The sequence below is a fragment of the Cucumis melo genome, chromosome 5 (genome assembly GCF_025177605.1).
Source record: "Cucumis melo cultivar AY chromosome 5, USDA_Cmelo_AY_1.0, whole genome shotgun sequence".
Classification (NCBI taxonomy): domain Eukaryota; kingdom Viridiplantae; phylum Streptophyta; class Magnoliopsida; order Cucurbitales; family Cucurbitaceae; genus Cucumis; species Cucumis melo.
Window position 1 is genome coordinate 6,768,166 of NC_066861.1, and position 21,864 is coordinate 6,790,029.

Consider the following 21,864-nt stretch of genomic DNA (forward strand, 5'->3'; position numbering starts at 1 on the left):
CAATTTATACGGGTGAGAGTGGCCAGATTACCAACTCAATATGCTTATCATTTTGGGGACAAGACCAAGTTGGGAGCTGAAAACATAATCACACAAGATAGAATTCACTCATTCCCGATTTTTGGGTAAGTAGATAAGTGTCCGATTAAATGGTGTCTCCAGGACATGAACAAATGGGCCTACCCTTTTTACGGCACCACATAGGTTTCTCGTTAGTGATTGGAAAATAAATAGGTTGTTCATTAGAGGAGCATTAGTATTTAAGGACTAGAAGCAACCTAGGGGTAAAACGATAATTTGATCCAGCTGGTGTTACAAACACTTGTGAAGGACTAATTTATTAGTATTGGTCTGTATTCATAGACACAGAAATATATTTACAGTGAGAAAAGTTCAGCTGGGAGTCTTTAGTGGAGTGTATACACAATTAACGAATATTGATTAATGTGATTAATGAGTTTAGCCAATTAATCTCATCATTGTAGCTTATGATCTGTAGGCTCATTAGGTCCCCTTCCTAGCTCGTAAAGGGTAATGAAATTTAATTGTATTTGTTGTAATTTGAAATGTTCACATTTATTTTGAAAATTAATATAATGTATGGTGATACAATATAATATAAAGTTTATATTTTAATTAAATTTTATTATATTATTTTAATTTTGGATATGATTCAAAATTAATTTTTGAGATAATAAAATATTTTAATGAGTTCAAATATTAATTATATTTAATGTGAATTAGATTCTTATTAAAACTATAGGTTAAAATTTAATGTGTATATGATACATATTAAAACTATAGGTTATGAGAGAAATTTATATTTGAATATGATTCAAATTTGGATTGAATTAAATATAAGATATTTAATTTAGAAATTAATTAATTAATAGTTTAGTTTAATTTGATTTAATTAAATTAAAACTATAAGTTATGCGAGAGATATTCATTTAAATATGATCTAAATGAATATTAATTAAATACGATTCAATTAATTATTAACTTAATTAATAATTTAATTTAGTTAATTAATTATTTTAATATTAATATTAATTTATTAAGTTAATAGGGAACGCAGGTAGTTTTCCCACGTTCCTATTTTTTCTCTCCACATTCCACTTCTTCTGTCTGAAGAGGAGGGAGATATCTACATAACAAAACAGAAGGTTGTGGGTTGCGTACTACATTTTTTCTTTCAAGAAGAAAACTCTCTCTTGCTCTCTCTGAAAATTCTCTTCTCTAACTTTGGTTTCCACAAACCAAATAACCTAGAGAATAGGAAGGTTTTAAGTGGTGGTGTCTCTAAATTTGGTAGTTTGTAGATCTAGAGTCGTCTACGATCGTAAGTTTCCTATTCTTCATTCTTTGTAATTTTTTTGTTAATAGCATGCTTAACCATAATAGAAATTAGTTTCTGTATAGTTTTGCCTATGTATTGGTATTGTTAGGTTCATATTAAAATTGGTAATGGTTCTGTAATACTTCCCCTGTGCAAGGGCTTTCATCCCTTCAGATAGGTCGTTCCTTTAGGGACTAAATCCAAGTCTTGAACAAGAGGTCCCACTCTCTCATTGGTCCGAAAGGGATTTAATTTATAGGTTGGATTTTAAACCAACTGTTCAATAGTGGATCAGTGGGACTTAATGAGTAAGATGTAATATAGGGAACAAAACAGATTTTTGACCTAGCAGAAGTTACGAACAATTTGTGAAGGACTAACTTTCTCAAAACAAATTAAACAAAATTTGAGAAGATTTGAAAAATGGTAAAATCTCAGTCTAATTACCTATCGAGATGCATCAAGAAAACCCAAAACAATCAGCAAGTTGAAATTTTTTAATATTTTAGAAAATCTCGATGGTCAATCTCGCCCGAGATTGACCAAAAAGAATAGTTTTACGAGTTTTAAAAAAAGTGCTACTATTGAAAAAAAAAAGCGTGCTAATTTTGCCAGTTTCTCTAAATATATCTATAGTGAGGACAGTGCAATTACAGGACTTTAATGGAATGACCTATTAGTTAACAAATGTTGATTAGCTTGGTCTAAAAAAGGTTTAACCAATTAATCTCGAATCGTTTGAGCTTATGATCTATAGGTCCATTAGGTTCCCCTACTAGCTTATATAGAATTAACATAAAATAATATGTTTGAATAATTTGAATTGTTTGAATAGGTAAATAGAGAGAAACCAACAAATATATGTGATATAAATGTCGGTTATCAATTTGAAATAGAATTTTATATTTAAATATGATTTAAATGCTAAAATATGAACACGAATTCATATTCGAAAGCTTGAAAATGATGGAAATAGTCAAAGTTGAAAAATGTCAAAATGTTGACTTTTAATTTTGAAAAGTCAAACTTTGATCGGCTTTATATTCAAATCTTATTTGAATTTTAGAAAAATGAATGCGAACTCATGCTCAAGGTCTGAATTGGTCAAGACGAACAAAATGGTAAAAAGTCAAATTTTGTTGGATAATCCCACTAACATTTAGTGGGATAAGTGGCTACATAAGATGTAGAAACCTAGCCCACTAAGTTTCACTAATGCTTAGTGGAATATTAGGTACTGAGATTTTGTGTACTAATTACATGCATTTTTTCATGTAATTAGATTATTTATAAGCTTCATTTCAAACGAGAAAATTTTTTTTGCTGTTTTTTTGGTAATTCTGACTTTTAAAAATTATACCAATTTTAGTTTTTTCTTTCTCAACTCACAACCTCAACCTCACTTCCAAGTTTTATCTCTTTCTCAATTTCCAACACTTATCGAGTCTCACAACTTGATTCTAAGTTTGGAGAATAGAAGGTCAACATTAGTGGTGGTCCCCAGTTCAAGTTTGTAAGGAGATTGCAAGGAACGAAAAGCTACAAAGGTATGAGTTTTCTTTTAGCCCTAAATTCTTTTAAATAGGGTAATTGTGACATGTGGATTTCTAAATAGCTTAGATGCATTTAAGGTAAAATAGATCTGCAATTTCGCTACGCATGCTTACTGTTTTCCTTCACATAAATGTCATGTAGGCTGGCTAGTGCGTAGGGTATGGACGGTAGGCTACACACACGCACACAGGCCCAGAGACCTAGATGCGTGCTAACCTCGTAAGCCCTGGCACGCCATGTGCACCACACACATGTTGTGCATTGCATGCATGCGCACAAAACTAGCCACACTGTGCGTCGTGCGCTGCACATGACAGTCCTTGTATTCACATGCAAGGCACCCCATATGGTCTAGGTGCGCGTCTCATGTTGCCTGGCCATGGTGGATATGAGCTAAGGCTTAAATAACCTCTTGCCTAATATGCATGCCCATTTCACAATTGTCATTCTGACATTCGACCCACCCTTGGCCATGTCTAAAATCTTTACTCAACTTTGGAGCTTAATAACTTAAAATCTGGAACTCAAATCAAGACAATTCCTTCTACAAACCTGTTTACAAATGTCTTAACTAGCTCAACATAAATGTTTAGCCAACAATTCCAAGTATTAAGTTTTATAGATCTAAAATACTCAACATTGCCTAGTTTTGCTTTAAAAATGACCTTTGATGATTTCTTTATTGGAATTTGTGTCCTAAAACTCGTACTTTGTTATTTGATTCAATAAATTTTATTATTCAATGCTATAATCTTAAAACCAATAAATTTAGGTTCCGAGGCTATTTTAATGAGTTTGTCAAATACACTTGAACTTTATGTTGAGACATAAACATGGATTAAGTTCAAGTTAATAGCCCAATAGTCTATAGTGTATGAATAAGGTTGGGTGCCTTATTCTGGACAAACACTATGATGCGACCCACTCCGTAGTTAGTACAAACGATGTAATTTTGAATCGTTCATGTAGAGACATGGGAGTGGGGGCATCCTACGTAAATGGTTTGCATAAGAATGGAACCACGAAATAGTTACTTTTTGTTATAACACCGTAAACTATAAACTCACTATTTCATTTATGATGACCTAGGTAACTTGATCTTAATCTTGAGCTACCTATGAACTTCTGTTCATTCGGTAGTATCCCTAGATCTGCATAGGTGAAGGCAGCTCATCATCGCTGTCCCAACAAGCCTCCCATTTTAGTGATAAGACCGAGTGATAGCTAGAGACATAGGGTGCAAGACGGAATTCACTCCTACCCATTTCTAGGATAGTAAATAGGTTGTTCACTTAAGGACTGAATCCAAGTCTTGAACAAGGGGCCCCACCTTTTAATTGGCCCGAGAAGGATTCAGGTTTATAGGTTGGACCTTAAACCAATTGTTCAATAGTGGATCAGTGGGTCTTAAGGAACAAGATGTAATCTCGGGGGTAAAACAATACTTTGACCCAACCGAGATTACAAACAATTTGTAAAGGATCAACTTACTCATCATGGTTATATCAGGAGCACAGAAATATATCTATAGTGAGGGAAGTGCAACTAAGAGTCTTTAGTGGAATGACTCTTTAGTTAACGAATGTTGATTAAGCTTGGTCTAAAAGAGTTTAACCAATTAATCTCGAATTGTTGGAGCCCATGATCTATAGGTCCTTTAGGTTCCCCTACTAGCTCATATGGATTCAACTAAGAACAAAATGTTGAAGTAACTCGAATTGTTCGAATTAAGAAAAGAGAGAAACCGACAAATATATAAGATATAAGTCAGTAAAGAAAATAAACTTTAAGCTTTGTATTTAAATATGATTTAAATAAATATGAATATAGATTCATATTTAAAAATCTTGAAAAGTTTTGAAACGGTCAAAGTTGTAAAAGTCAACATGTTGACTTTTAACTTTGAACATTGACCGGATTTATATTCAAATATGATTTGAATTTTTAGAGAAATGAATACAGATTCATACTCGAGAGGTTAGAATTAGTCAAGACGGGAAAAATAGTAAAAAGTCCAAAAGTTGACTTTTGACTATGAGAAGTCAAAGTTTGACTTTGACTTAATTGGTCAAATGACCAAAATACCCCTTTGACTAATTATTCTATTAACTAACGGTTAATGGGAGATACGGCAAATTATTGTGAATTTGAAGCCACCAATTCCATTAAGAATTAATGGATTAATGAGGTGTTGAATATATATGAAATAAATTGCATGTAATTTGCAAGAAGATTTCATATAAAACATTTCTCATTACAGAATGAGAGAGGATGATGTTCTACTAAAAACCACCTAAACGATACACTACCTTTTCTCTCTTAAAGTTTTACTTCAAAAAAAAAAAACCCAGCCCCACAACTCTGTTCTTGGTCCTGAACATAGTAGGTCAACTTGGTGGTTGTCCTTGTTCGTGATCTTCAGGTAGAGAAGAAAAAGGATCGAAGAAAAAGTACAGAACAATAAAAGGTAAGTTCATCGTTTACCTTTTAGGCTCTTCGTTTAGGTCCATCGCATAGCATGTGCATGTTGCCTTCTAAATCGTTTAGATGCATATAGAATAAAGCATGATCCTTTATTTTCGCTGCAACATGTCTCTTATTGCTTATCCATCATTCTTCACTTCAATGCCTCCCTTCCTAGCTTATTCTCTACTTGGCAGCCTTTTTCTTGACGCAATTTATGAGATTTTCCAAGTGGAATTATCCAATTGGCACGAGTGAATTATGAACATCATTCATCTAAAGTTCTCTTTATATAGGGATCCTTGCATGCTTCTCAATTGACACCTCCTCCTTGCCTTTTACACATCATCCCTGTCACTTTCCACCTCATGATGCTCACCTTACAACTCCTATTTAAAAAAACCTAGGTTTCTTACATGTTATCAACTTATACTTCACCTCACCTCTTCGCCTATAATGTTTTTATCATCCTTGGCCACCTACCCCTTTGCCTTGAGAGGTTCTTTAGTCGATCTTTGTTGCCTAGCTCAAGTGTAAAATGCCTATGACATCCTTTTGCTCGCCTAACCTTTCAATCATCTCTCAACACCTTCAACGAACCACGTCATCCAAAAGACTAGCATTTGGCCGCTCAACATCCTCTTGCGTAGCCAAACCCTCCTTAGTTAGATTTCTAGCAAGCCTTGGTTGCTTAACCCAACACCTAGCATATCTTGCTTGGCTGTATAGTCTCCCCCCTTTAGAGGTTATCTTAACACTTCAAGCACCTAGCTATTCGTGCCACACATGTTCTTGGTCATCTAGCTATTATTCTTGCCACAGATGTCCTTGCCTGCCTAGCCTTGTCCTATAGAGGTTGCCTTGACACTTCTTGGCCACACCAAATTAACTTTTTAACCGCCTAACTTGTGTCCATAGAGGTTCTCATGACCTTCTTTGGTCGTCTAGAGTATCCAAAAATGCCTAACCAATACTTAGCCACACTTTACAAATTCCTCAAGCCTACCTTAGCAACGATGACACTTAACCTTTGTCATTTTAACCGTGATACTAAAATAATGACACACCTTTAATGAAACTTATTCCTTTCCAATTTTTCTTACAATACTGGTCTTAAACCATTTTTCTCTAACTAAATTCGACCTCTATTCCTCTTGATTTCCTTAGAAAACTTAGGGATTCTTAAATCTAGGGTTTACAGGAATGAAATGTTTTCTAGCAGGGGAGGATGTAGTGGTGGGATGGTCTCTAATGGAGTGAGAGGTAGTGGTGTAGTGGACTCAGTGGGAGGTGGTGGTAGAATAGATTCGATGGAATGTGGGGGTAAAGTGGACTCGGTGGGATGTAGGGGTAAATTGAACTTGATTGGAGGTGGTATAAACCATTGTCATCTTCACAACATGTATGTGGCTACCTATTTCGTTCTACCTTATTTAAAATTAATTCAATTGTTTGATTAGTTTTTCTTTAATTTTGCTAATTTTTAATTTTGTGCTTAGCTACTTTTTTTTTTTTTTTTTGTTTAAGTACTTTTATAGTTTTGTTGGTAGTTTGGTTAAAATAACTAAATCAATTATTTGGACTAACATAGATAGGTGGATAAATAAGTGGTAACTTTTTTAAATACATTTTGGTTGAAAAGGTTCTATGCCCTTTGGAGGTGTAGGCCAAAGTTGGTATTTTTACAAATTAAAAAAAAAAAACTAGCAATTTGAATTTTGGGAAACTTACATAGATTTGACAAAATACCAAATTATTTATAGCCCGTGTAACAAAGCCTAGAAAGTTACCCATTTTTTAAATATTCCAAGTTTCCCCTTCCATCTTTTTCTCTTCCTCGCGATGAAATCGACTTCTTCCTCTTGCGATTTCTTTCATATTCTTCCTCCTATGATTTCTTTCATTGTCTTTCTTCTTTTCCTCTCCCTTTTTTCTGCGATTTCTTTCCATAATCTTTCTTATTTTTCAATTTTTTTTTACGTCGTTAAATTTTTCCATTATCTTTTTTCTTTTCTTTTTTTTTCGCTATGATTTTTTTCCATCATCTTTCTTCTTTTCTGATTTTGCGATTTCTTTCAATGTCTATTCTTCTTTTTTGATTCTTTTTCACATCGTTTAATATTTTCTTCGTCTTTCTTCTTTTCTGATTCTTTTTTACGTCGTTTAATCTTTCCATCGTCTTTCTTCTTTTCTTTTCTTTTTTTCGCTGTGATTTCTTTCCATTATCTTTCTTCTTTTCCTCTTCTTTTTTTATGTCGTTTGAATTTGGTTAACCAAATCTAAATGATCGTGTTCAAAAAAATAGCAAATCTAAAAAATCATGTATAAAAAATCTTGAAAAAAATCATTCAGATTGGAGTAGCCAAATGTAAACGATCGTGTAAAAAAATAAATCATCAATAGACAAATTTAAACGATCGTGTACCAAAAGAATTTAAAAAATCATTTAGCCAAATCTAAATGATTGTGTAAACAAATCTAAACGATTGTGTAACAAAAGAATTTTAAAAATTGTTTAGCCAAATCTATATGATCGTGTAGACAAATCTAAACAATCGTATAAAAAAATAAACGATCATGTAGTAAAAGAATTTTAAAAAATCATTTAGCCAAATCTAAACGATCGTATACCAAGATTTGAAAAAAAAATTCTTTAGATTTGGGTCCCTAAACCTAAACGATTAAATCTAAACAATCGTGTAACCAAATTAAATGATCATGTAATAAAATTAAATGATAGAATTGAAAAAATAAATTGTAGACATATCTAAACGACCGTGTACCAAACAATAGCCAAATCCAAATCTAAACAATCGTGTAACCAAATTTCAACGTAACCAAATTAAACGATCGTGTAACAAAATTAAACGATAGAATTGAAAAATAAATTAGAGCCATATCTAAACGATTGTCTACCAAACAATAGCCAAATCTAAACGATCGCAAATATCTAAACGATCGCAAATATCTAAATGATCGCAAATATATTACACGCGCATGTTGACGGCGTAGTTAACGGGGCATTTTTGGTATTTTACACGGTGGGCCTCTGGGCTTTTTCTATTTTCATAATTGTTCTATACAATGTAAATATTTTGTCGCTTTTTTATATCTTTGAAAAGACCCCTTGAATTTTTAGTCATTTGAAGAAATGATTTTGACTATGAATAATCCTCATTTTCATCATACATGGAGGAGACACAAAAAAGAAAAGGCCACACAACTTTTTTTAATAATTTTGAGTGATTTTTCCTTTGATAAGCTCCTCTGTTTTCCTTTTACTTATTTAGAAGAAAATTGTTGCCACTTTGATGGAATTTTTATTGAACAATAAATTTATTTAGCCGTTTTAAACTCATTTTAAATAAACTGAGGTGAAAATAAATAATAAATCACTAAAAAAATGATACAACGTAACTCACTTTTTTTTTATCGCCTATGAAAGCTTATGATTCAAATTGATATAGCTATTAGTTTGTAGCATTAATTGATGCAACTCACAAAGTGCAAAGGTATAGATTTGATATTTACTTGTTAAAGTGAGTTTAATTTGGTGGTATTAACGTGACTTTCACTCGTAAAGGTTGAAGGTTCAATCCCTCCCATTGGTTATACTTATAAAAAAAAGTTTTATATTTGTCTTGGTAATTGGTTAACTTATAAAATTAGTTTTGAATTTTGATGTTTGCACTTATTTAGTCTATACTTTAGTTAGGTGAACAACATTTTAAAAAGAAATTGCAAATATAGCAAAATCTACATATCGGTGATAAACATGACTTTTAGTGATATAGACTATCAGATATGCACTCCAACAACTAAATATAAGATTACCTATTTTCTGTTATCATTGGGGATTATAAGAGGCATAAAGTGCGTGAATGTGATAATGTTAAGGAGGATGGGAAGGACTTGGGACAATATAAATATGGGGACCAGATGCTGGCAGAGGTGATGGGGAGAGGGCGATGTAGTAGGGAGGAAGGATAGGTGGAGAATTGGATGAGAGACGAGGGTAGGAACAATAAGGGTGTTACTGCCATGTATGATGGGAAAGAGCGAGGTGGTAGTGGTTAAGGAGTCTGTGGAGAGGGGATGTGCGAAGATCACCTAGACTGGATTCTGAGATGGTGGGGTGATGAGAATATTAGATAAGATAGAGATTTATCTGGGTTTGGCAAAGAGCAAGCTGGGGGGAGGGGTTTATCATGGAAAAGGAGGCTCAAAAAGGTCAATAGGGGTAGGGGCCTGAAGAATCAACAACAAATTGCTCTCTAACTTAAAAGAGGTGGAAATGGGTAAACTAGAAGGTGAAGCTAGGCTGGTGAGGCAGAAGAGTGTTATCCCATACCTACAACTTGTTCTCAATAAGGACTGAAATGTTGGAGAAGAGGAGATCCTATAAGAACTTAAGGGTGTTTTTCAACATATGCGATGCAAACCATGAGGATTTATTAGATGGATCATAATGATGAATGATGCTAACAGGGAGATCCAGGACATGGATTTTGAAAAAGGAAAAAGGAAAGCAAGTATGGAGGTGGACCCATTGGAGGAGCAACATAATGGGGCAGACACAAAACTAAGGTTGGGCAGTCCACCATTAGAAACAGTTTTATCGGCTAAGGCTTCGAGTGAGCCTCGCTGAATGAAATGAAAATCTTATGTTAGAGTGGTCGGGGAATGGCAAGCTTGGGAGTGTTCAACGACCTCTGTAAGGTTGTCACTAAGCATGTTCCCCAAGTGATATTTCTATCTAAGACAAAGTGTGATGTAAGTACAATGGAGTTTATAAAGTGTCGACTGAATTTTGATGGCTATTTTGGTAAATTCGAAAGGAATGAATGGAGGTTTATGTGTTATGTGGCAGGATGAGGTGACTGTAATGTTAAGATCTTTTTCTAAAATGCATATTGATTGCTCAATGAAGTGGAAAATGTTGAGACGGAGATTTACTGGACTACATGGATTGTCTTGAAAGTCAAAAGAAGATAGTTACTTGTGATATCATTCGAGGGCTTTATAATCATGATGATTTGGCCTGGCTTACGAGAGGAAACCTTAATGAGGCTTTGAGCGAGTGAATAGAAAGACGCAATATCAATATGGATCGGATGCTTGATACAGTTTTTAAAGTTAATCTAAATGACTTAGGCTTCCGTGGAGGAAAGTTTATGTGGCCTAACAAATGGAATTGAGGCTAATTTGAAAAGGCTAGATCAATTTTTTGGCATTGAGGCTAGTTTATAAAATTTTCTAAATATGGCACTATGTCATCTACCTTTGTTGGCTTCAAACCATCATCCAATATGCTTTAAGGGTAACCATGGTGGGGTATGGTAGTCAAGGGACGAAAACAAAAATTATTTAGATTTGAGGAATCTTGGCTTCATAAGAAGAAGTATGCACAAATTATAAATCAAGCCTATAAGGGGAGTGAGGTGATGGCATAAAAAACCAATTGGGTCTGAGATCGAGCTGATTCAGTTGCTATAGAGATGGAGGGATGCATTTAAACAATAGACTCGATTAAATATAGGAAATTATTCGATGGAAGTTCTCTCCTGAAGAATTAAAATACAGATGGCTATGGAGGACCTTGGCTATATTTCGAAGTTGTTCGTGAGTTGTAAAGGCGACTTGAAAAGGTACAAGAGCTTGAAGAGATTTATTGGCAACAACAGTTGAGGGAATGTTGGCTTAAGTGGGGTGATAGGACCTCAAAGTGGTCCCCCAAAAAAGCATCCACGCAACGACAGAAAAACACAATCTAGGGTATAAAAATGAGAAGGGTGACTGGGTTGGAATGTTGACGGATTGCATTACATTAGTTAATTTTTCTTTGCTTGTTAACCGGGTGCCAACTAAAACCTTTTATCCAAAAAGGGGATTGAATTTTGGGGATCCTATGTCCTTTATTCTATGTGCTGAAAGTTTCTCGACTTTGCTTCTCAAAGGTAGCAGAACGTCAAAGCTTATAAGGTGTCAGACTGCCAGGAGTTCCCCAAGCATATCTCATCTTTTCTTTGCATATGATAGTCTTTTGTTTTGCAAGGCAAGTCCTAAGGCTTGTTGCTTAATTAAAAAGATTCTTAAAATTTATGAAGCTGGCTTGGGCCAATGAGTAAATTTTAACAAATGTTAAATGTTGTTTAGCCCAAATGTGAATAGAGATCGTGAGTTATATTTGGGAAACATTCTTGGAGTCAAGGTGTTTTCGGATCTTAGCCGATATTTGGGCCTTATTGCTAAGGTTTGCAGAAAGAGGAGTCGATATTTTCATTTCATCAAGGAGTAAATTCAAAAATGTGTTGCCGTTTGGAAAGGGAAACTTTTTTCAGTGGGAGGAAGGAGGTTTTGATAAAAGCATTGGCACAAGCCCTTCTGGCTTACACAATATCCTGCCTAAAATTGCCAAAGGGGGTTTACAATCAGCTTGGTCAATATGTGGCTCGGTCTTAGTAAGGATCATCTGGCAATCAATGTAAAATTCATTGGTTTAAATGGGATGCCCTTTTCAAACCCAAAATTAATGCAGGCCTCGGATTTTTGGATTTGGAGGGTTTTAATCAAGCCCTTTTAACAACGACAGCTTGGAGATTTTTGCAATAGCCCTGATCTATTGTTGCTCAAGTGTTTAGAGGAAAATGTTTCCATAATGAGGGATTTTTGGAGGCTAAGGAGGGTTATCTTCCATCTCATGTATTGAGGATTATTTTGTGGAGCACTTCTTGTGAAAGGAACCAAAACGCAAATTGGCACTACAAAGGAAACCTCACTATTTTGCAATCCTTGGATTCTCAGAGAGCATAGTTTTAAACTTTTAACTCATATGCCTTTTGGTCATGAACATTTAAAGGTTGCTCATGTCATTAATGATGAGGAGTGGAATGTGAATGAATTGAGGAAATGGCTCGATGAGGACGATATTATGACTGTGTTAGGCATTTTACAAAAAAAAAAATGGTATGTCCTCAACTTTTAGTGCATATAAATTATTTTCACAATCTAGGCTTCCCCCCTCCTCCTCTTACAGTGCCAGGGAAATATGATGGAAGAAGACGGTAGTCTCCCATCTTCCTACAAAGTCAAAATTTCTTACGGAAAGTGTTTCATTTGACATTGGCTACAATAGTTAATTTACTTAAAAGACAGATTGTGGAGGAGGGTTGGTGTGTGTGCTGTGGGATGCAATATGAAATAAAGAAGCATATTTTTTTCAACAGTAGTAGAACAAAGAAAGTATGATGATGGTGTTTAACAAATATTTTGTGTGATAGCCAATATGAGGTGTCTATGAATGACTTTCTTGTGAATTTAGCTAAAGAAGCTTTCTACTACTGATTTTCTGTGTTTTGGCATAGTGTGCTGATTTATTTAGGAGGACCGAAACAAATAAAATCGAGGTTTTTTGGTAGCACCCATTACGAAGAAGATTGAATGGAATGAAGATTAAATTCTAGAGGTGCAAGTTGCAGTTGGTAGATGAGGTGGGCATTCTGATTTCAAGTCTGATGTGCAAGTTTGAATAAGCCTACATTTGGGTGGGGTGGCTGATAACTTTGTTTCTGGTTGGCGTTGACCATAGTGTGGATGTTGCATGTAGTCCAAACAACAAGGGTAATGGGTATGGTGTTGTGCTTCGCAATGATAAGGGTGAAATTGTTTTGGCTCAAGCTTTTTGTAGAGGTGAAAGCTTTCTGGTGGAAGCGGGCAAGATCATGGAAATAATGTTTGGTCTTCACTTGGTTGAAGGTCTTGGGTGTTTTGAGGTTTGGGTTCAATCAGATGCAGAGGTTGTGGTGAAAAAAACTCAAAGTCCATTGATTTCACATTTTCTCATTTTGGGGTTCTCTATGCCAAAGTTGTTGACTTAATGTCCAGATTGAAGGTGAGAAGGTTCAAGTATATTTCCAAGAAGGCTCCCTATTTCCATGAAGAGTAAGAGGGTTACTCATAATCTTACTTCTTTTGCTTTGTCTTATGATATGACTTGTTGGTTAGATCACCTTCCATGTTGGATAGATGTGGTGATTAGGGTTGAAATGTAATTGTTTCTTTGTTTGAAGTGATAATCTGTTAAAAAAAAAATTAAATTTAGAATATCATTGGATAAAATTCAAAATTATTTCTAACAAATCAATTGGTTTTAAAAATATTTTAAAAAAAATTGTTAACAACGTGTATTAAGCATAGAATAGTTCAACTTGTGGGGTTTTTTTTCTATTTTACTTTGAGAAACATTTTTCCATTCTATATGCAACTAGGGATTTAAGGACACAAAAACTCCTATGTATGCAACTGGTATACACGAATTTAATCCTAATTTCTACTTATGTTTACCTAACAACAAGCAAAAAGTGAATGAGTTTTCTAAACCACTTTTTCTTTTCGAACCTCTGAACTACCTATGTTCATAATTTTCCCCTTGTTTCGTTTCAGTGGCGAGATGCAACAAACATTATTCTAAATCTAATATTCATATTCGTATTTCGTTTAGGCGTTGGTGGTGCGGCCATTGCGCATGTTATATCGCATAAAGCTTTATTTATATGTTGATTCAATTACACAACATATGGAGATTTTTCCTCCTATTATTCTTCCATTTACTTTTTATTTTGTAGATATCTAATTGCACTTATTCTTTTTTGAGATCAATGGGACAAATTGATCAGAACCTCCTAGTATCAAACATTTGCAATTTAGTCGGCTTCAGAAAAATGGTAAGTTTGAGATTCATGTCACATATTGGAAAATTGCAAGTTTCTTGTCTCATATAAATCAGATTGTAAATTATTTTTTCTTCAATCAATATCATCTTAGCCAAAAAAAGATTGTGTTATCAAATTACATGTTATATAGATTTATCGTCTATGCTTGCCACGGGAAAAAAAAGAATCTTGACTAGTCGAAAATGTAAAATTTAAGTTCTATTTTCTTACCTCTTTCTATTCATCTCTAACAATTATCTGAGAGTCTCAATGCCAAAAGCAAATAATGGTGAACTATGATAAATACCATTGGTTCTGCTTTATTAGTTGAAATTAACTTCTAGAATTGTACCATGAAATTTTCAATCTAAAGTCTAGTATATTGTAGTAAACAATGTCCATTTTTCTATGACAGTTTTGTATTTTGCAGTAACGACAACGAGGTTTAAAGATTTTCCAGTCTACATCTACTTCAATTTTTTATGTAGCATACATTAGGATTATTTAGTCTCGCCCTAATGTGAATAGTGCACGTTGTTCCTTTTCATGATTTGATTCTTTTTGTCTTTTTTGTTTCTTTTGTAAGATTTTAGAGAAAGTTATTAGTCATAAAATCTCAAGTTCACGCTACGAAAAATATCAAGTTGATCATTAAAAAAAGTAAGTGATGTACAATGTTAATTTAGTTTTTGTACATATTCTTAGGTTGGTTTAAGAGTTAAAGTGATACTTTGGAACTTTTTAGGTTGTTTTGAGAGTCAAGATGTGACTTTTTAGGAATTTATCTACGTGGTTTTTAGAGTTGGGATGTAGCACTTTTTAAGAGGTTGGGAGTGAAATGGTTACTTAAGAACCTTTTAGGTTGTTGAGATTTAAAAAGTGTCATTTAAGCAATTTTTGGGTGCTTTTGTTAGCCATAGTGATATGTACTTCTTGTTCCAAAATGTGGTAAGGTAGCTTAACTCACAATTTTTAAAGAATACATTGAGTTGGATCCAACTATATTTGTTTTACTCTACACATTTTGTTTTGCAGTATGCTCAAATAACGTACTAAGCTTCTCACCTCTCAGTCATCATCGAAGGTTCGTCAGTGAGTAGTAACTCAACATGATCCCAAGGAAATAGGGTGATTGGTGGTCACAAAAGATTTGTGACGGGTCATCACAATGATCACAATACCAATATACCAATAGACAACCTGTTGGATTTGATATACACTATTAAGATGTTTTGCTTATGGTCACATTTTGTTTATCTAATGAAATTGTACTAACTTCATTTTGTCCATATGTTCATTTGTGTACCAAGTTTTAGTTTTTTAACATTTATATGTCAGTTGTATGAAATAAGTTGGAAACTATTTAATTATATCTAGTTATGATAATGCAAATTTCAAGTTAAAAATTTTTTCTGGAGGCAATTACAGGTTGTGAATGAGGGGTCCCAAAGACCCAGATTTTATGTTTTTATTTTAGCATACGGCTTCTTTTATTTTATATTTGACGATTTCGTTTGAAACGCATAGTGAAAGTTTGGAATGTGCGAGATATGTGTGAGATAAAACATAAGGGCTAAAGAGACAAACATGCATAAAAACACTCTAAATGGCTTATGAAGGATAACAATTTGATTTCGAAATGCATAGTGAAAATTTGGAATGTGCGAGATGTATGTGAGATGTATGCGAGATGTGTGCGAGATGAGTGCGAGATAGCGAGATAAAACATAAAGGCCTAAGAGACTTACTAAACATGCATAGAAACAATCCAAATGGCTTAGAAGGGGTAGCAATTTGATTTCGAAACACGTCATGAAAGTTTGGAATGTGTGAGATGTGTGCAAGATAAAACATAAAGGCCTAAGAGACTTACTAAAATGCCATAAAGTTTAGATTTTCTTCAAAAAGCATCACATGTTAGATGTTAATGGTCTCATGATACACATTTACAAGTTAGCCAAGAGTTCTACTATGTTATTGTAAATTTTGCAACAAGAAAGAAAGATATTATATAAGTAAACAGAGCCTATTGTTTTAAAAATAATAATGATAATAATAATAGAAAAATATTCCTGGCTAGCTTGCAATGAAGAAATTAGATGGGCATCACTAAAAAATCTTATCCAATTAGAGAAAGAATAACGTGAGTGGTCAACGAGGACACGATAGATAGAATGTATACACATGGGCAAGATACAAGTCTCGATACTTACCCTGTCCAATCAAAATGGAGAAGTTTTGGTGTTCTTGCATGTCCTTTCTTCAAGCAATATAACCAACCTTTGCTTGCAAGATCTGAATTATGTTCCCCAGAATTACCAGTCCCTATTGAAGACAGTTTTGTTTTTAAATGTACTGCTTTGTGAGTACTCCAAAAGGCATTGAAACAATTCTTAAAACTATTGAGATAGGAAACTTCATAAATATATCAACATGATTTCAATGCTTAACAAATACTTTATCCAAATCATCAAAGGGTCATATAATATAGATACAATTGTGATACAAATTGAGTGATTTTTCATTTTCTACTATTGATAAGTCGGTAACCTTGGGTGTACTAATTGAACACCAAGAGTCTTAACGTATTAAAAAAGTTAGGTTTAAGTTTCAATGTTATACCATTACATGTCCAAGTTCTGATGTACATCAAGATATATGTCAGAATACTAATTAACAAGTTCTCAAACTCACATGATGTAAACATATAAGCTACCACTAATGATTTCTTCAATCCACTTCATTCATATTACATGCTCATCAACATATTTTTAAGAAAAACCATAGAATAAAAGGTTGACATGCTTGATTGATCTAACTAATAAGTAATATCCAAGAAACACTTTGATCTAGAAGTAGTTGATAGTGACCACATACCAGAAAGCAACACCCAAACGAGGAAGCTTCAGATCCATACACTTTGGACACTTTATGGAAATGCATGCTCCGTTGTTCACCGTTGCCTCACCTACGTGCAAGGGAAGAGAGATTTACACTAGTTGCGAAGAAAAAGCCGCGATGAGAGATTTACATTTTTCAACTGCCATAAGAAAGCATGCTCCAACATCCCAACGAAAAGAATACGGAAAGGCAACCTACACAAGAGTAGAGAAGAATAAATGCAACGTACACCGTGGCCTCACCAGAGCAGAGGAGAAAACGGCACCGGAGTAGAATGGAAGAAATGAAACGAGAAAGTTCAATTTTTCTTTCACTGCACAGAGCGAACGAATGTGAAAATAGGTTTTTTTTTTTTAATTTACGTTGAAGAGAAGGGAATGGGAAATTAATTGGGGGCAATTTAGATATTTCACTACCTTATTTGTCTTAAAACTCTTCATTTTCAAAAGTCTTTGAGCCCCAAAATTTTATCCTATTTTTAATAATTTAAGTTAAACTACAATAAAAATGTAGTCACCTATCATCAAAATTAAGTACCCAATTATATCACCTAACAACTAGTACAAATAATTTACAATTAGATTTTAATTTTTCGTTAGTTCATCACGTTAAAAACTAACTACAATTTAAAAAGGGTGACAAAAAGAATAGTAAAATATAAGGTTTACTTTGAATAAATGACAATTTTTTTTTTAAATTGCCAAAATAGCAAAACAATTAATTTCCACATAATAAATAGGACAACTATGCCTTAAATGCCCCTACCTAATTGACAATATAGATTCCTAAATACAATAGTAAGAAAAACCACAAATACATTGCATACTAAGCACTCCCTTCAATCTTCTAATTCCCCCCCCCCCCCCCCCAAAAAAAAGGAAACCATCTTCTGTAAAACATCACATCTTCTTCATACAACCACTCCACTTCTCCAGATACGCGCGACCTTCCTTTTTTAATCAATTTGCACCACCGATTGCTTTTCACCGAAACTTTTAAAATCGCTCCCCACTTAATCGCTTTGCACCACTAATTTCTTTTCACCGGAACCTTTCCCATATCTTTTTCCACCGATCTTCAACCTTCTGATCGTTTGTACCATTGTGTTCATTCTTCAACCTTCCGTTGGATTTCTACAGTTAAAATTTCGAAAACAATATCCTTTGCTACGTTCTTCATTCAAATTTACGTTTCTGCGGCCATGAGCGTTCCGGTTGATTGTCAATATGGTCTTCCGACGAATCTTTTAATTTTGTTTCCCTTAATTCCGCATTTTTTCCCTAGATAATTAATATTTGCATTGTATTTGGCGTGATTTTAGAGAGGGTTGAGATTTGAATCTAAACTTAACTATTTGCATTATATTTGCCATAATTTTAGGGAATGATTGATATTTACGTGCGTTTTGAAATTTGAATCTTTTAAATGATTTTTCGTTACCTTTTTAATGTTTTTGTTAATAATTAATTTTTGCATTATCTTTGTCATTATTTTAGGAGGTATTCACTTTCAAATGTATAATTCCAAAATTTCAAAAATGAAGATTTGAATATCTTTTTCGTTAATTTCTTGTTTTTTTAGGATAATAAATAATTACTGCATTATATAGTTTTGAATCTATAATAGATTGAATCTATAATTATTGCATTAAAAATTAAATATTTGAATATAAAAATCAAAATAATTAAGGGTATAATATGTTTAGGGATCTCTGAAAGAATATAATAATTTTTTGATTTAGTTAATAATTATCATAAGTGAGCGTGTTTACAAATACACTGTAATTGGATATATGATATTTTATTTAATTTTTCGATCCATGAAATATATTTGTATCCGAACAATTCTCATCTTGGAGGGGTAATTTTGACCCAAAAAAGTGGAAAAATATTTAAGGCATTAGTTTTGCCATAAATAAAAAAAAATAACAGTTTGCTATTTTTCTATTTTCTATTCTTATATTTTCATTTCCACGGATTCCCCATTTAAAAGTAGGGAAACTTACATAAATCTAACAAAACTGTAGACTATTTACGGCCCGTGTAACAAAGTCCAGGTTAGTCATTTTTTAAATATTCCAGGTTTGCCCTTCCATCTTTCTTTTCTTCCTCGCGGTTCGTCTTTCTCCTATTATGGTGCGTCTTTCTCCTATTATTTCTTCTTCTCCATCTTCTCCTGAAATTTCGTCTTTCTTCTTTTCTCCTTTTCTTTTCTGCGATTTCTTTCCATTATGTTTCTTATTTTTTAATTCTTTATTTATGTTGTTTAATCTCTCCATCGTTTTTCTTCTTTTCCTCTTCGTTTTTTTTCGCTTCGATTTCTTTCCATTGTCTTTCTTTTTTTTTTTTTTTTACATGTTTACATTTGGGTAACCGAATCTAAATGACTGTGTATAAGATTGTGCACAACAAAATAACAAAATTTAAAAGATCGTGTATAAAGAATCTTGAAAAAAAAAATCATTTAGATTGGAGTAGCCAAATGTAAACGATCATGTAAAAAAATAAAAAATCGCATATAAAAAATTTTGAAAAAATTAGTTGGATTGAAGTAGCCAAATGTAAACGTTCGTGTAAAAAAAATAAACGATCATATAAAGAAATCTAAACGATCGTGTATCAAAAGAATTAAAAAAATCGTGTACCAAATTTTTTTTAAAAAAATCATTTAAATTTTTATCCACAAATCTAAACAATCGTGTAACAAAATTAAACGATGAATTGAAAAGATAAATTGTAGTCATATTTAAACGATCGCGTATAAATTGTACCCATATCTAAACGATCGCATCCATATCTAAACGATCGCGTATAAATTATAGTCATATATAAACGATCGCGTTGTAGTCATAACTAAACGCGTATAAATTATAGTCATATCTAAACGATAATGTATATATTGAACTATATCTAAACAATCGTATATAAAATGTAGTCATATATAAATGATCGCGTATCAAACAATAACCAAACCTAAACGATTGCAAATAAATTACGCGCACGTTATTAACGGGATGGTTACAGGACATTTTTTTATATTTTACACGGTAAGCCTCTAAGCTTTTTCCGTTTTTAGAATTGTTCTATAGAATGCAAATATTTTGCCCTTTTTTTATATTTTTTAAAATACCTTAAAAATATAACACGGTTATCTATGTTCAAATACTAAATCAATCATTACAAAAGAAAAAATGAAAGGAATAGTTACCTTAAATAACAAAATTGATGAAAATTATCGTAACCATGTATTTATAAATATTTCGATTTATTTTGGTATATTGAAAAACATACATTAAATTGATCCAATTATATATTTTCTTTTTCGAGCGAACATTCTACAACGGCAATTTGAAGAAGATGATGGAAGGTTTTAACAGAGAAGGGAAGCGAACAAGAACAGAAGGGATAACGTGGCGTAATGAAGGCCCTGTTTCCTCATCCTTCTCATCCATTTCCATTTCCATGTCCATGGCGGACCTTTCCATCTTCTTCTTCTTCCTTCCGCTTCACTTCTACACTCCTCCACTACCGTCCTCCCGATCCCAATGCTGAAACCTTCGGCTCCCACAATTTCAGACGCAGAGAACAATACTCTGAACCCGACTACGAAGACGATGAACAGCAAGGCTTTGATCCCGGTATTCGCTTCCGTAAGAACCGTCGACGTTGGTGGTCCGATGACCCGGCGCCGGACTTCGAAGACCAACCTTCTGGGATCTTGGATGAAGTAATCGATAGTGTCTGGATTTTCAAGGTAAGCTAATCGTCGTATTCTTTAATGCTTCTTTATTGTTAACTTCTCGTTTCTAGTTTCCTTTAATGGGTATTAGTTAATGTAGAATTTAAGGAGAGTTTTCAGTTTGCTCATTAAGTGTTCGATGAAATTACCCAGAGGTGCTCCCAAGTTCACTTTTCTGGGAGAATGGCAATTTTTAGTCACAATAGGATTTTTAGAGAGGTTTCTGTTCATAGAATTAATTGGAAAATTCTATTGCAACTATGATCATCTTTAGGTTGATCTTTTTGTTGGATTAGAGTCGCTCTGGATAGTTCCTTGGGGATGTCCCTTGGTTTTTTATGTGTTTTGTAGTACATTATTTCATTTCGATCTTGGTTAGTGCAGGTATTCAAATCCTACGGCTGGACACTTCCACCCATAATCATCTCACTGCTGTTAAACTCAGGACCAAAAGCTTTTCTAATGGCGTTAGCCCTTCCACTAGGCCAATCAATCATAGCTCTGGCACTTGAGAAGTTGTGGGGAATACCGGAAAGGAAGCCGAAACGCAGAACTAGAAGCAAGACCAGGAAGAGGCCATTTTACAGTACTAGGACTAGTCGGGTTCAAGAGGAAGAAGATGATGAAGAAGAAGTAGCAAGAGGAAATGGGGAAGGTAATGGAAAGATGGGCTATGGATATCAGTCATGGGAAGTTGGTAGCAATGGTGGTGAAGTTAGAAGTGGGGGCAGAAACGGGAACAGTTTTGGTGGATGGGAGGATCTTGATGGAGTTGGAACTGAGAGAAAGCCAAAACCTGGGGTTAGAGCCAAAAAACAAAGCAGCACAACTATGGAGAAGGGTAAGTTGAGTTGGAGAGAAAAGAAAAGTGATACTCCCTTGTTGTTGAGATTGTTAATTGCTGTTTTTCCATTTTTGGGTTCATGGACTAAGATGCTTTAGATGAATCCTCTTGTAGTTATAGTCTTCTATACTTGATCAAATTTTTACTCACTATTATGGCTGTTTAAAACCTCAACAAATTGCTCGTTTTTGTTGAGGATAGAATAAGAAGTTCAATACTATTTTTATGTACAAAGCAGGATCTGTCTTTAGAACCATTTCAAATTATCCTTGATTGATCTCTTGGATTTTCCATCAATGCTTTGGTTAATTAAA

General features: G+C 33.8%; 1 protein-coding gene across 1 annotated transcript; it reads left to right on the forward strand.

Annotated features, from left to right (window-relative positions):
• Positions 1-20,305: 20,305 nt before the first annotated feature.
• On the forward strand, positions 20,306-21,784 carry LOC103499480 (uncharacterized). The gene is made up of 2 exons (XM_008462493.3): positions 20,306-20,721; positions 21,091-21,784. Exons 1-2 carry the CDS (start codon positions 20,386-20,388, stop codon positions 21,646-21,648), a joined length of 894 nt encoding a protein of 297 aa, XP_008460715.2. The 5' UTR covers positions 20,306-20,385; the 3' UTR covers positions 21,649-21,784.
• The last annotated feature ends 80 nt before the right edge of the window (positions 21,785-21,864 follow it).